We start from the raw sequence: 14742 nt of genomic DNA, 5'->3' as shown, positions 1-14742 counted from the left end.
TGATAGTTCAGTTTTGCAAAAGGATGCTAGAAATAGGTAAATATTTATTTCTTAGGGGCAAAAATACACTTTCACCCCATTAAAATGCTGATTTAAAAATAACACTTAAATCTTATTTTTTAATTTATCCATTTTATTCTATACCTGTTTAACTTATACTGAAAAAAGTCATATTCTAATTGCGACAAATTATATTTGCAAAAAATACAATATATCAGATGCTTTGGAAGAAATTTAAAATACAATCAGAAATAGGAGAATAAGCCACCTAAAATTTCTTAGATCCAAAATGCCTGTAGATAGAACCCTATCAAACATGAGTTTTGAAAACTTTGCACTTCATTGATTGGTAGATTATTTTAATAAGTGATAAAGATATTTACAGAAAATTCTCTTGCCTGTCTATTTATATTGACAGCTTATGACCCTAGATTTCAAAATATACTTTGCAAACACTTTTATTTTATTTGCATGCTCTCTTCAGCTTTTTTAAAATTTCTAAACAATATAAAATATTTGTTCTCCTGAAAAAAACAGTATTCAATCTGTAAAAAGTTTAGTTATTCTTACTTGCTACAACTGCAAATATTTATCAATAAAACTGATACCAAAAACTTGCTTCAGATCTTCCCTGCAACACTCTTAGTAATACCCCCTGCAACACACAACAGTGCACAGAGTGGTTAAGTATTGTTTCCAAAGACCAGGCCTTAATTATAAACTGGACTTTAAGTTACATTTCTGTCTCATGTGACTTTGGGCAAATCGCTTATTCTCTCTGAGCCTGTTTCTTCATCTTCAAATGAGGAATATAATACTTAATTTACAGGATGGTCATGAGAATTAAGTGAAATAAACATGGAAAGAATGAAGTGTTACATACAATATTATTATTGCATCAAAATTCTCCAGCTCAGTAATAATTCCCATTTTCAAGAATGTATGTCTCAATGCCATTTTAATGCACTTTTCCTCTATTTTTTTCAAGTTGTTCTTTAAAAATCTGATTTAATTATTCATCCAAAAAAAATATAGCCACGCTTATTTTAAGATGGAGGAATATATTAATATGTTATTGCTTCAAATATTCAATAATTTGATTAAAATCAGTGTTTTCAGTTCACCAACATCACACTAAATCTACAAACAAGAAATATGTCTCTTTCAATGACATTCACACACACACAGAGATGTACAGATGTGCATGTGTGGGTGTGGGTGTGCGCAAACGTGTGTATAATGCTGTAGGTTTAAATCGAAGTTTAAATAAGAGAAACCATTTGAAAATTTTATTTCCAAAGGAAATAAAACAACATTCCCAAGGATCGGAAGAATATAACTATCAGGTAATTTGTCCAATAAATATGTAGCAGTCAGAGCTAAAATTAAGTTAAAAGCAACTGGCCAGGAGAAACATTGATACTGGCATGAAATAGAAAGTATTCTTTTTAATACTGAAGTAGCATGATCTTTAAAATAGTTTTATCATGAAAATATGAAAATAAAACAAAAGGTGGCTGTGTGTTCGTAACATTTTTCATTACACCCTTTTATTTTAGAGTATTTTAGATTTATAGAAAAATTACAAAGACAGTACAGATGGTCCCAGAGGCTGCACATCCATGAGACATTTGTCACAATTCATAAACCAATATCAATGCATCATTAAGTCCACACTTCATTCAGAGCTTTCACCTAAGGTCCTTCTTCTGTTCCAGGATTCTATTCCAGGTACCACATCACATTTAGTCAGCATGTATCCTAGCTGCAACATTTTCTCAAAGTTTTCTTGTTTTTGATGACATTGGAAGTATTGAGGAGTACTGGTCTAGTATTTTGTAAGATGTCCCTTAACTGGAATTTGTCTGATGTTTTTCCCATGATTAGACAGGTGTTTCCGGTTTCTGGAAGGAAGACTACAAAGTGCCATTCATATATCAAATCAAAAATACATATCGTCATCATGACTTACTATTGTTGATGCTGAACTTCATCACCTGGCTGAGGCATGTCTGTTAGGTTTTTCCACTGTTTAAGAGGTTATATTGGAGGTAAATTTACTAGACATTTACACTGAGATTAAAAAAAAAATTCTGAGCAGACTCCTCAGCACTGCTGTTAGGTTCCATTAAATGAATGTGAACTTAATTCTATGAAGAAAACATAATGAACTGGACATTCAAATGGAAAAATAAAACTCCAAAATAGTGTTAGGTTCAGTATTCACTTAATGGAGGTGAAAGTGATTTTTTTCCCTTGAACTACCTGTATAATTACCTTAATCCTCTGTATCCCTTGGGTAGTGAAGATTTTAGTCTTACTAATGGTCATAAGAGGTAATCTAAATCAATGATCATTTGCTGAGTACTTTTTTATATTGTTCAGCCTTCCACTGAACAATGAACACTGAATACTGGGGTAATGTAAAAGGCTTGATTTTTCCCCTTTGGTTTAACCTATTTGTCATAAATACAGCGTTTCTTGTATATGATTTTAGGATGTTTGCTAAATATTAAAAATAATTTCAATGTGTTTGGTTCTGTAAAATTTATCATATTGAACGTATGTATTTTTGTTGCTACTATGTTCATTGTACTTAATACTCTATATCCATATTTTGGACTTCACCAATATTTATTAGTGGACCATAAAGAAGTTTTGAATGCATGAATAAAACTTGAGACACCATGCTTGGTTATTTTGCAATGCCAGAATAACTGTAGGTACTTATAAACTGAATAGACAATCCAGATGATTTTCCCTCCAATTCAAGTTGTTTTGGGTTTTTATTCCCCCTTCCTTGAATCTATTTTATTATTTTACCTATGTACAATAACAGAATTCCTGAAAATGCTAGAATTTTCAACATATAGTAGAATTTGAGCATGACAATAATGTAAGGAAATTCAGAAATCTCAAACTAAGTATATTTCTTTGAGTTTTCAAAGTAAATCAAACTACAGCTGTTGTCATTTGACTCTATTGTGGAAACCTATGGATATTATTGTAAAATGCACATGCATTACACTGACTTTTTAAAAATGTTTTGAATTAATAAAGAATTCACCAATGTATCCTTAGACAACTTACTGTTTCCTCATTGGTGTAACACTGTAGGAGTATAGGTACACTTATTTATGTCACTTAAATTATTTACCCATCTGAGGGAAAATAATTTCTGGCTGGAGTCTCTACATTGTTCTCTCAGGTTATTGCTTATAACATTTTTGCACCTTTTATAAATAATAAAATATATTCTTAAAATGACTCCTTTTGAGAATTCAGCTGAGAGATTTATGTTGAGTTCAAATGGTTCCCACAGTTCTATGCTTAAAAAAATATTCAAAGTTGAGAGTAGACTTGGGAAATAACTATTCCTTAAAAAAGACATAAGCAATCTAATCAGTCCTGTTCTATACTCAGATTAGAATTTTTTAAATTGGGTTTTGGCCAGTATTTTAAAACTATATATATATAGTAGTATATATAAAGTAGTTTGGCTTTAATACACATTCAAAGTGAAAAGAAGAATTGAGTTAGCTGAAGCCTCAAAGTAGCAAATCCTATTTCGGCTTTCAATTATTTGAATAATTATCTTATTCTTCTACTTCACTCTGCATTTGTATGTAGAGCAAAGAAATGAAAGAGGCTCATTTTATCAATCATTTTGATTAGATGACTTAAGGATGGCTTAACCCTGTCCAGGGCTCCCGTATTTTATCGTGTTTTTTTTTTTTTTTAATGAGATGGAAGCTTTTTCAATATGGCAGTCTTCTGCACAGAGAAAACATCACTTTGTAAACTCCGCTCAAACCAATTAGGTAGTGGGAGTTCCCAGACTGAGCGTTTAGCCCTTGCATCTCCAGGCTGTCTTGGTTGTATTATGCCTTCATATACATTCCTCTAGTGAGCCATAAAAGGTCTTTTGAAAAATGCAAAAAGCATTATACCAATAAACTTCAGTAGTCCTGGCACTAATCCGCTATCTGAAGTTGTGGGGGGAGGAATGGTGGTTGGGCTACAGGAGGCAGGGCTCTGAAGGCTTTGCCGGGCTGTGGTTTGTTGGAACACGGAAATGCTCAACCTCTTTAAAACGTAGCAGAGTAACAAGGAGTAAGTGAGAATGGGCAGGAGACTCAGTGTGAAAGTAAGTCGTTTATAAACAGATAAAGGACATGAAAGCAGATTTTGCTAAATCACTTTGTGGTTGCCTTAGAAGCCACCTGCCACGTCTTCGTTAATACGAGCTTTAACCACTGTCGAAAAGAGAAATAGGAGCAGGAAAAACGGAAGAGGAGTAAACACATGCACACACTGATGACTATCCCACAATTCTCTCCTGGAGACGACAGTCCAGGCTGGCACGGGAAAGGACAACCATGCTGTGGCCTCGGCCCCCGAAGCGGACACTACACTGCCCTCCAATGCGGTACTTGAAATCCTGAGTGCTTCGCACACAAACCCGCGACGTCAGAAAACGTGATGACGACCTATTCCCTTCCTCCTTCGGCCCAACACTCCACCCCGGCTCATTCAAGTAGGCGTTTCTTACCTTGCGTTTAGAGGAGGTGTCCAAGGTCTCCCGGATGCGCCCCTATCGCTTTCCGCTCTGCCTCCTCAACTTCCGGCTTCCGCTAGTAAAGCGGCATTTAATAATGCTTGGCCGGAAGTTCCCAGCCAGACTTCCGGGAGGCCCTGTTAGAGCTGCGCGTGCGGTGGGCGGGGCTCGGCTAGGTCCCGCCCCTCTTTGCGAACTGCACGGTGTCGCGGGACTTGCTCTGTCCAGAACTTACGGCTCGCTTCGGCCTTGGCGGTCCGAGTTCAGCGATGCGGTCCCGGCTTTTGCTGAGTGCTGCTCGGGGCTTTTGGGCCCTCCGGGCTGCTGGTCCAGCCCGGCGACACGTAAGCTGCGGTAGCCTGCCGGTGGAGGAGCTGTTCGCCCGCGGCGGGCCCCTGCGGACCTTTCTCGAGCGCCAGGTAGGGTCTGAAGCCCAGTTGCGGGTCAGAGGGACTGAGCTGGTGGCGGTGGCCAAACTTCTGAGCGAGAAGGAGCAGGAGCTGCAGGAGACCGAGCACTTGCTGCATGGTAAGGGCCAGGCCCAGGAGAACGGGATTCAGAGCGGATTCTTGACTCTTCGCTTGTCATTTCCACTAAGCCGCTGGTCAGGTGTCCACAGTCTCTCCGAGTTTGAAGTCCACCCAGCTGTAGGCCTTTTTGATTTGCATCAGAGGCCAGGGCATCCTTATGTGGGTCCTGGTCCCATCCTCTCCTTGTGCTCCCGTGACACAGCCGTCTGCATCCTTTTACAAAACTTAAGTTGACTTTTATCGGTTGCGTATTTAATAGCAGGAGATCATTAGCTAACCCGGAACAAATAAGGCACTATTCCTATTATGGGTTCAAGAGCAGTGTTTCTCTAAGCGTGGTAAGGGAACCAGCAGCAAAAGTGACAGGAAAGGGGCTGCTAAGGAGACCCAGACTCAGAAAATGAGACCTAGAAATATGCATTTTTTACAAGTTTCACAGATGATTAGTGTCCATTTGAGTCTGCGTGGGGCCCATGTTTCTGCATTTCTGCAAGCTTCTGGGGACGCCTAGCTGCAGGTGTGTGGACAACAGATTGGGTAGCAACATTCTAGAGAGAGCTACAATCTACTGGGGCAAGAAAATTAATTATAATACAGCTGAAAGTGAGAACATATATGAATAAAGACTTAGGAAAGCAAGGAGAACTTGTTGAAAAAGCCTGTACAGGGATAAAGGCCCACCGTTAGATGATACAGTAATAGTTTAACCCTTATTGATCCTTTACCACACTCCAGGCTTTGTTTAGCTTTCTTTATTCACTCACTCAGTTCACATAATAAACTATGTGGTAGGTTCTATTAGCCTCATGCAGCAGAAGAGGAACCCGAGGCATAAAAGTAAAGTAACTCAGCTCGGGTTGTACAACTTGTAAGGAATGGACCTTGGATTGGACTGACTCTACATCCCAAGCTCTTAATCACTGAACTCTGTGTTAACCTAGGAAGAATTATGGGGAGTTGGAGGTTGGAACCATTTTGAAAGGGGCTCAAATACTAATCTAAAAAGTTTGATTTTATCCTGCTGGCAGAAGGAGCCAGCAGAAGCTTTTAGATTGGAGAGTGAATGATGGAGATAGCCTTGTTGCTTAGGAACCTTGATTTGTCGCAGTTTAGAATCATCCTGGAATAAGACTGAAGATGCCATGGAAAACAGAAGGCTAATGCAGTCATTTAGGTAAGAGTTAAGGAGAGTCTGAATTAAGTCATTTAGAAGAAAAGGAAAATGCCCAGACAGTTGTAAAAAATTAGAAAAAAATATATTTTGGGGAAAAATTAAATTGATTTCATACTTTAAGCCAAGCTTAAAGTCCAAGTGGATTTAAGGGTTAAATATTTTAAAAATCAAATTATAGAGAAGTAAACAATGTTAGAAAATTGTTGCTGGCAGAATGTATCTTAGCTTAAAAACAACAGAAAATGTAATTTGGCAAATCTTGACTTACTATGTGTCAGACACCACTAAAATTACCCCCCAAGTTGTTATTTTTCCTTCAGTTATAATAACAAAATTATTACCTTGAATTTTGTTAGCAATTTAACACTAATTAAGGAAAACTTAAGTTGCTACCTTTTTTTTCTTAGATGAAAATGAAGACTTAAGGAAACTTGCAGAGAATGAAATAACTTCGTGTCAAAAAGAAATAGCTCAGTTGAAGCATCAGGTATAGTATTTGTGCAAAGCATAAAGCATTCGTACTGTTACTTCTAGTAAAAATGGATTTTACTGGAAGTTTATAAAAGCAAGTCAAGAATTCAGCAGCTTGCTAGTATTTATAATTATAAACTGGTTTCTAAAGCAGGAAAAAGCATACTGCCTGTGGTCCTGTTTTTTTACGTACTAAAAGGACTATAGAACTCTGAAAGAAAGATGAATGTCATATTAATAGGATTTGCCAGAAAGGCAGCAGGAACATTTCTTGATCTTTGTGCCTCTGACACTATTTGAGTGCCAGCCTAGCATGGGCCCTCAGGATTTTTAAAATGGAATTGCATTGATTCAGTGTCATACCTAGGAGAACTGCAGAACACACGGAGTTAGATGAAGAATAGTGAAATTAGATCCACTCTTTAATTCTGTAAAGCAGAGCTGTTATCTCTGGAGACAGAAGTAAGAACATGGTACGGTGAGGAAGGAGCCTGGAAAGTGGGTGCTCAGTTTAGAGATTCTGTCTCTCAATCAAAGTGCGGAACTTACCAAAAATTAGTGTCCCCACCACCCACTCTAGGAGAATAGTTCCACGATAGAGTGAAAATTCACGTGTCTTCTACCCATTTTCTAATTTTTTTTTGTGAAGTCGAAGGACATATATATTAACGATTTCTGCTCACTGGCTAGTAATTAACAAACAGATGTAAATTCTCTCATTTGCTAGTTCAAGATCTGAATGGTCACATACTGTTGGCACAGGCTAGAGAGATGGAAAAGTAAGAAAACAAGTATTACTGTTGACCAACACAGAGTGTGGTATTTCAAAACTCAGGTAGACTTGGGTTCAAATTCCAGCTCTTTCATTTTCTAGTTGTATGATACTGGGCAACTTCAGTACTCAACCAAACTAAACTTAGTTTTCACAGCCTAAGGTGGAGCTGTTAGTAGTAGCTGCCCAAGATAGTTCAAGAATTGAAGTACATAAAGTGCTTAGCAGAGTGCCTGGCAATATTAAAGAACCAATAAATGTTGGCAGCTTTTTTTACTTAATTTCCCTCGTCTAAGAAGTCTTTCTTCTGTATCTCCTTAATTAGCACATACTGAAGCATGAAGCATACTGCTGTAATGGGAGGAAGACTGATGTAGGCACAAGGATCTGAGTTCTTGTGCCTGTTCTGCCAGTAACTAAGGTTTGGCTCTTTAACAAGTCATTTAACTTCTGGCAACTCATTTTCTTTTACATGTAAAATGAGAGAATTGGACCAGGTCATCTGTCAGGCCATCTTCAGTTCCAAAGTTGCAAGTTTGTCTTTCATATTATAGAAGCTTCAAAAAAATACAAATGCAATTTGAGTGTTTTTTTTTCTCACCATACTAGGCTATCCATTTCCAAGGGACACAGCTAGAATCTTCTTTTGCATTCTGCACACAATATAATGCCCTACTCACAGCAAGCACTTAATTATTAACTGAATAGGGAACTGATACAAAGTATACATGAAGACCAAAAAGAAATGAAAACAAACCTGTAAGTTTTAGTTGAACCTTACAGCATTTTTAATATAGTTATAACAGTCATATATTTTGGAAGTTATGCATTATACAGTTCTAACTGGCAATATGGTTTAAGTTTTAAATCTTAATTATAGGACAGGTGATATTTTTCTATTTGCAGATTATCTTACTTTTGGCTCCCTCAGAAGAAACAGATGAAAGTGACTTGATCCTGGAGGTAACTGCTGGAGTTGGGGGTCAGGAGGCAATGTTGTTTACTTCAGAGATATTTGATATGTATCAGCAATATGCCACATTTAAAAGATGGCATTTTGAAACCCTGGAATATTTCCCAAGTGAAACAGGTCAGTAAACTGTTCGATTTTCTGTTTCAAGAAACGTATAGATTTAATTTATCTGTATATCCTAGGAAAAGGATTGGAAAGACCATGACAAGGCTTTATAATATATTTGTAAGGATGCTTAAGTAGTTTTATGCTTATTTACTTAATAATTATTTTGAATGCAAATATACCAATTTTCAAATGACCTATAAAATGTTAGTCGTTTAGTACTAACCTTTGAATGACTAATGGTCTTTTAAAAGTAAGGTTTTAGAAGTGTTATTGAATCACTTTTAACAAAAATGCTTTACATGTAATAATTATAAGCAATAAAGATATTAATATATCAAGTCTTAAAACACTGAATATCATAGATGTGCTAAAGATTTTCAATATGTTTTATAATCGATATGCTTATTATTTTGAAGCTCTTTTAAATGTATTTCAAGATGGTAGAAGTGATAGTCAGTTGTTTATAAATGGCAGGTATAATAAAATGTTTCAAGGTGTTCCCAATGTTTTCAAGGTGGCCTTAGACATGCGTCTGCCAGCATTGGAGGCTCAGAAGCCTATAAGCACATGAAATTTGAAGGAGGTGTGCACAGAGTACAGAGAGTGCCCAAGACAGAGAAGCAAGGCCGCATCCACACAAGCACCATGACCGTGGCAATCTTACCCCAACCCACAGAGGTGAGGCATTGCAGTCCCCTCTCCCTGGAATCCTGGGCCCAGGGCAGTGCCTTGTCCCCAGAATACACTCACTGTACTGAACTGAGTATCTCCTTTTTTTATCTGGCCTTCATCACATATTTTGAGTTGGTTTTACAAATATTTCAGTCCAAAGAGTATGATTTTAACAATAGAAGGTAAGAATTAAGGATATAAGTTATCTAATCTTGGATTGTCTATTTATTAATTTTTTCCTACCACTAAGCTTAAAGTAGGTATTTTGAGACCATCTCTACAGGAGACATAGTATTAAATAGAGTTCAAGAGTGATTATCTTTATAAGGACTTTCTGCACGTGACTTGTTCCCAGGGTATTAGTAGGGAGAATCCTGTTTTAACAAAGGGTGACTGCTTAACAGAATTGCTACTTTATAATGCAATCATATTAAAATGGAAATACATTGTTAAGTGTTCATAATGAGTATACTTTATTTTCACAAATAAATTCTCAGCGTATAATATTTGTAAGGTAACTTAGTTGGGAAGTTCTCTTTTGCTTAACGTCTCTTTTGCTGAAAAGTGATAGGAAATTTCTGACTTGTTTTTCCGATTTGAGAAGGAAATTTGAGGGTTTCTGCTTATTAATTTTGGGGAAAAGACCTGTTTGACTCTCTAGGGTTAATGGAGTTCCTTTCTTTAGATCTAATTTTTGTGTGAAGCTGAGATGCAGAACAGAACAGTTCAAGGAGAGAAGGAAGTAGGAGAGATGGCAGGAGCCACACCTAGATACTAGTCACTTTGGCTTAAGCATCTTGGAGATGAAAGGAGTTTTCAGGAAAAGATGGAGACTGAGGTCCATATATCACCTCATTTAGTTCTTCTAGTAACATAAGAAGCTGTGAGACATGGAGGGCCTTTGAATGGTGGGATCCCTGCTGCCCGGGTGGTGGACCTGTCAGAGTGGTCCACAGATGTTCACGAAATAGCTTTTTAAATACAGGGCTTCAGACTCCAGGACAGAGCATTATCCTGATGTCAGAGCCCAGTGTATTTATGAACTGAGTCTACACCCTTGATTTCTTGGCCTTTGCGATTTCCATTTATCTCTCCTCTGCCTCAAAATATGTTTAAGTCCTCCTTTGTTTAAAATTAAAATAAACCCTTCCCATAGTTCTTAAGCTAGCGTCATTTTTTTACCTCTGCTGAAGTCTTTATAAACTCAGAAATATTTCACAAAATGTCATTTTAGCTGTTACATTCACACTTCTATTAGTAGCTGAGTTCTGAGTTGGTAAGTAGAGGGTCATAGAGAGAGAAGCTCAGTTTTGAGGATTAGGGAGGGCTTGATTTTGTTTTGTATTATATTTTGTTATTCTGCTCTTCCAAAAAGAAAGGTTTTAAAAATGGTATCCTTCCAACTATTCTTAAATTTAAACCTTCTAAATCTTGTATAAATTCTCTACATGGCAGGTATTTTTATTTATAAATGGTTAGTTCTGCCCTTTAAACAGATCATACATGTAATTGTTTAAAATCTCAGCTTTTCCTTCTGTGTATAGATTAATCTGGTGATTAACCCTAAAGATCTGAGAATTGATACTAAGCGAGCCAGTGGAGCCGGAGGGCAGCACGTCAATACCACGGACAGCGCTGTCCGTATAGTGCATCTTCCAACAGGTACGCACTTGCCTCTTCAGCAGAAAACACTAAGAAAGAAATCAAATTCTGAACGACTTGATTAATTTTCCACCAAAACAGATCCCCAGTTACCAGGGGAATACAGGCTACAAGGGATTGTTACTCAGTACTTAGTTTATCTAGAACCCTTAGCCGACACTGCAGGATAATGACAAAGCCAAGAAGAGGGAGGGATCTCCCCAGGAAATGCCATGTTAGTGACTATACCATTAATTTAAAAAATCTTCACAGTGAAGTAGTATGGGTTCTTCTTTATCAGAAAATGCTCTAAATGTTACAGGTTCTTAGCCTTTTTTGGAAGGAGGAGGAAATGAATTCCTTTGAGAAAATGAAAGCTTGGATCTGCTACCCAGAAACATACTTATATGCAAAGTTTTGCAAGTAATTTTAGGAGTTCCTTTCTATTAAGTCCATTTACAGACACCCAGGGGTTCTGATTCCAGGCAGTTATGCAGTGGAGCTATAGCTAAGTATTTGTTAAGTCTTCAAAATACTATTAGGTAGAACAAGTATTAATGTAGTGACGTACATATGGTAAAGAGCATATGGATAGTAAACCTCAGTAACCTAGAACGAATACAAAAACCTCTTACTATAAACGATCTCAAGTAGGCATAATTCCTATTAATTGATAGTGGTTGATGGGCATGCTGGGTTGACTTTTTTTTTTTTCAATATGAGGAAATCCTCTTGTTAAACTTAAAGATGATGTCATGTAACACAAACAGGAATAGAAAAAAGTGGAAGGATAGCCTCAAAAATATTAATAGTGATTACGTCTGGTAATAAGATTAACTTTTATAATTCAGTCTGTATAATAAGTAATTACTACTTTAATAAAAATTATGGTGGCTAGCTGAAGTTACCAAAAAACCCATATTAAATGATTAATGCTTATTGTTTAGTATGTATGCCTTCAATAATACTTTGAGCTAGAACTCAAATTTTCAGTTTTCTGATAACTATAAAAGTTATTTGTTAAGTTTATGATCTTCCTTTTTTATATTAGAGTCCTATTTTTTCCCCTTATAAAGGAAGAAGAAAAAGGATGAGAAAGAAAAGGAGTATTCCTTGATAATAAATGAAGATTTTTCTATTAAAACTCTTTAATTCTCATAACATTATTCAGGTATTGTTTCTGAATGCCAACAAGAGAGATCTCAACTGAAAAATAGAGAGATGGCCATGAAAAAGTTACGTGCAAAACTGTACAGCCTGCATCTAGAAGAAGAAACAACTAAAAGATACAATGCTAGAAAAATTCAGGTAAAAGTGAATTTAAAAAAAAATGCTTTTAAAGGATAAAAATATTTTTAAAGAACCCAGTTTTTATATATGTTAAAATTATTTCAGTGTATCTGTCACAATTAGGGCACTTCAGGTGGCCCAACCGAGGGCCACACTTGTTTTATATGAACCTACACCTCTGCCCTGTTTTATATGCAAAGGTGTTTTTCTCAGACTTTCATCCAGGTTATTTTAAAAAGGTATTTGGAGTTCCCATTCATTTTGAATCCTTTGAAAATTATGGAAGAAAGCTAGAAAGGAAACTGAACTTACTTTCTTCCTGTTTGGCATTTGATTTTTATAATTACAGGGCCCTTCTGTTAACTCCTTATTACACAGAGGTCATCACTTCACCATGACTGATGATGACCAGATTAAGTTAGACTATATGTATTTAGCTACCATCTGAATAGCATCTGTGTGCCAGGCTGTATGTATGCATCATCGCTGTGCAGTAGGTGTTGTTAGTCTGTATTTAACAGATGGGGAAACTAAAGTTTAGAGTTGAAATAAATTGTCTGAAGCCATAAATTACTGAAGAGAGAGGATTCAAAATTCAAATTCTAACCTGTGTGACTATAAAGCCTGTATTCTTTTTTCCATATCATATTCCCAAGTTATTTAATGGTTCAAAATATTTAAAACTTGGTTCTTAACGTTGTGTTTCAAATTATACACCAAGAACTTAACCTCCAGGTAAGTTAAATTTGTAGGCTTAGTTGCCCTGAATTTAACTATCTCATATTTTTTTTTTAATATATAGATTGGCACTAAAGGAAGGTCAGAGAAAATAAGAACATACAATTTTCCACAGAACCGGGTCACAGATCACAGAATAAATAAGTCACTTCATGATCTTGAAACTTTTATGCAAGGAAAGTATCTACTGGATGAACTTGTACAGTCGTTGAAGGACTATGCTAATTATGAATCTTTAGTAGAACTTATTTCCAAAAAAGTTTAAGTTGATTTATTATTAAAGACTTGTATAGCTTATGAAAATTCTATTATAGCAAATCACATTGTGGAAATATCAGTATTCTCTTGAAAAACATGTGTTAACACAGTTGGGAGTAACACGTGTTTTTAAGACATAGGTAATTTATATAAATCTTCTCTCAATGTATTAGTAAAAAACATACAATATAATCATGACTCTGATTGTGTTATTGTGGACTCTTCCTTATAAGAAGTAGACAAAGGAAAAAACAGTCCTTTGCTTTATGTAAACTGTTTAATGGATGATTGAAAATTTGGTTTAACTCTTAAGAAAAACTTTAAACTTAAAATAATAGAGATACGACATTAATTACTGTACCCAGTCAGGAGACAGAAACCTACCTTTAATTTGAACAAGGATAATTTTGATATAAAGGATACTTAACTGATGGTGGGATAAGTTGTTAGGGGATAAAAGACTACTACTCTAGGACAGAACGCTTCCCCAAGGAAAGAACAGCCCCTTGGAAAGGGCATCCCTTCTCCCAGAGCGGAGAGTCAGGCCTATGGAGACTGTGGCTTCGGCAGAGACGTTCCCTGGGTTGCCCTGGGCCAGAGTGGGGGATCAGACCTCACAAGCAGAACCTCAGACCTGCAGGGAATGGTAAGCAATAAGTCTCCCCCCAGGGGGTTGGCAAAACTTGCTGGAGGGTAAGCACCACCTTGCGTCTGCGTTAGTCAGGCTTCTCCTGGAACCTGGAGGCTAGAAGGATGCGGATATGTAGAGAAAGAGCTTTACTGAGGAACTGGCTCACAATTATGGAGGCTGGCAAGTCTCTGATCTGCCATGTGGACCAGCAGGCTGGAGACCCAGGAAAGCTGGTGCTGCAGTTGCGGCCTGAAAGCAGTCTGTTGGAGAATTCTCTCTTGCTCAGGGAAGGCCAGTCTTTTTTGCCCTTTTCAGGTCTTCAACGGATTGGATGAGGCAATTCCACATTATGGAGGGCATTGTGATTTTCTCAGATATTCACTGATGAAAATGTTAATATCATCCAAAACACCCAGAGGAATGTTGACTGAGTATCTAGGTACCCTGTGGCCCAGCCAAGTTGATGCGTAAAATTCACCACCACAGTGTCCGAGAGCACCCCTGGCAGGTGTGCATAGCAGCACACTGGAAACAAAAGAAGCCCCTTCCTCCTGCACTGTCTGTCTGTCATCCCCTACTGACAAAGCTTAACATGGTACCAGCTGGCAAAGGAGAAATGTTTATAGGTCCAGCTCCAATATCACAAAGTAAGGCAATAAATCACTAACTGGCACAAACACTCATACTCGTTGTCTAGTTTCAAGAGATGTTTTCGTATTTGCTTGGTGTTAGAAGTTACAAACGTTATACTTCACATTTAAATATTTCAGCTCGTATTTAAAAAAAATAAGGACACTATTCTACTTAATTATTTACAACAAGGTAGGATTTCCAGAGAAACAAAGGCAATTTTACTATTAAGGTTGTATGATTTAAATGTCAGAGGACTGGGAGACGTTTAGTTAACTCTCAAAATTGCACATTTT

General features: G+C 37.0%; 1 protein-coding gene and 1 long non-coding RNA gene across 7 annotated transcripts; one reads left to right on the top strand and one right to left on the bottom strand.

Moving 5' to 3' along the window:
• Nucleotides 1–1524: 1524 nt before the first annotated feature.
• Nucleotides 1525–4638, bottom strand: LOC140697767 (uncharacterized). The gene is made up of 2 exons (XR_012075088.1): nucleotides 4553–4638; nucleotides 1525–1916 (listed from the first exon to the last, which is right to left on the bottom strand). It is a non-coding gene; the product is annotated as an uncharacterized lncRNA (long non-coding RNA).
• Nucleotides 4554–13377, top strand: MTRF1L (mitochondrial translation release factor 1 like). 6 transcript variants are annotated; one of them, XM_072966067.1, is made up of 9 exons: nucleotides 4983–5086; nucleotides 6197–6262; nucleotides 6670–6749; nucleotides 7831–7926; nucleotides 8412–8595; nucleotides 9101–9264; nucleotides 10803–10920; nucleotides 12071–12207; nucleotides 12992–13377. In XM_072966067.1, exons 5-9 carry the CDS (start codon nucleotides 8499–8501, stop codon nucleotides 13190–13192), a joined length of 717 nt encoding a protein of 238 aa, XP_072822168.1. In that variant the 5' UTR covers nucleotides 4983–5086; nucleotides 6197–6262; nucleotides 6670–6749; nucleotides 7831–7926; nucleotides 8412–8498; the 3' UTR covers nucleotides 13193–13377. The 6 variants fall into 6 exon arrangements, with proteins under 6 accessions (XP_015102367.1, XP_006197776.1, XP_072822167.1 ...); XM_072966066.1 differs by lacking the exons at nucleotides 4983–5086; nucleotides 6197–6262 and adding an exon at nucleotides 4840–4977; XM_031679929.2 differs by lacking the exon at nucleotides 7831–7926.
• Nucleotides 13378–14742: the final 1365 nt, after the last annotated feature.

Source organism: Vicugna pacos, chromosome 8 (genome assembly GCF_048564905.1).
Source record: "Vicugna pacos chromosome 8, VicPac4, whole genome shotgun sequence".
NCBI lineage: Eukaryota > Metazoa > Chordata > Mammalia > Artiodactyla > Camelidae > Vicugna > Vicugna pacos.
This window is presented reverse-complemented; position numbering and strand designations above follow the sequence as displayed.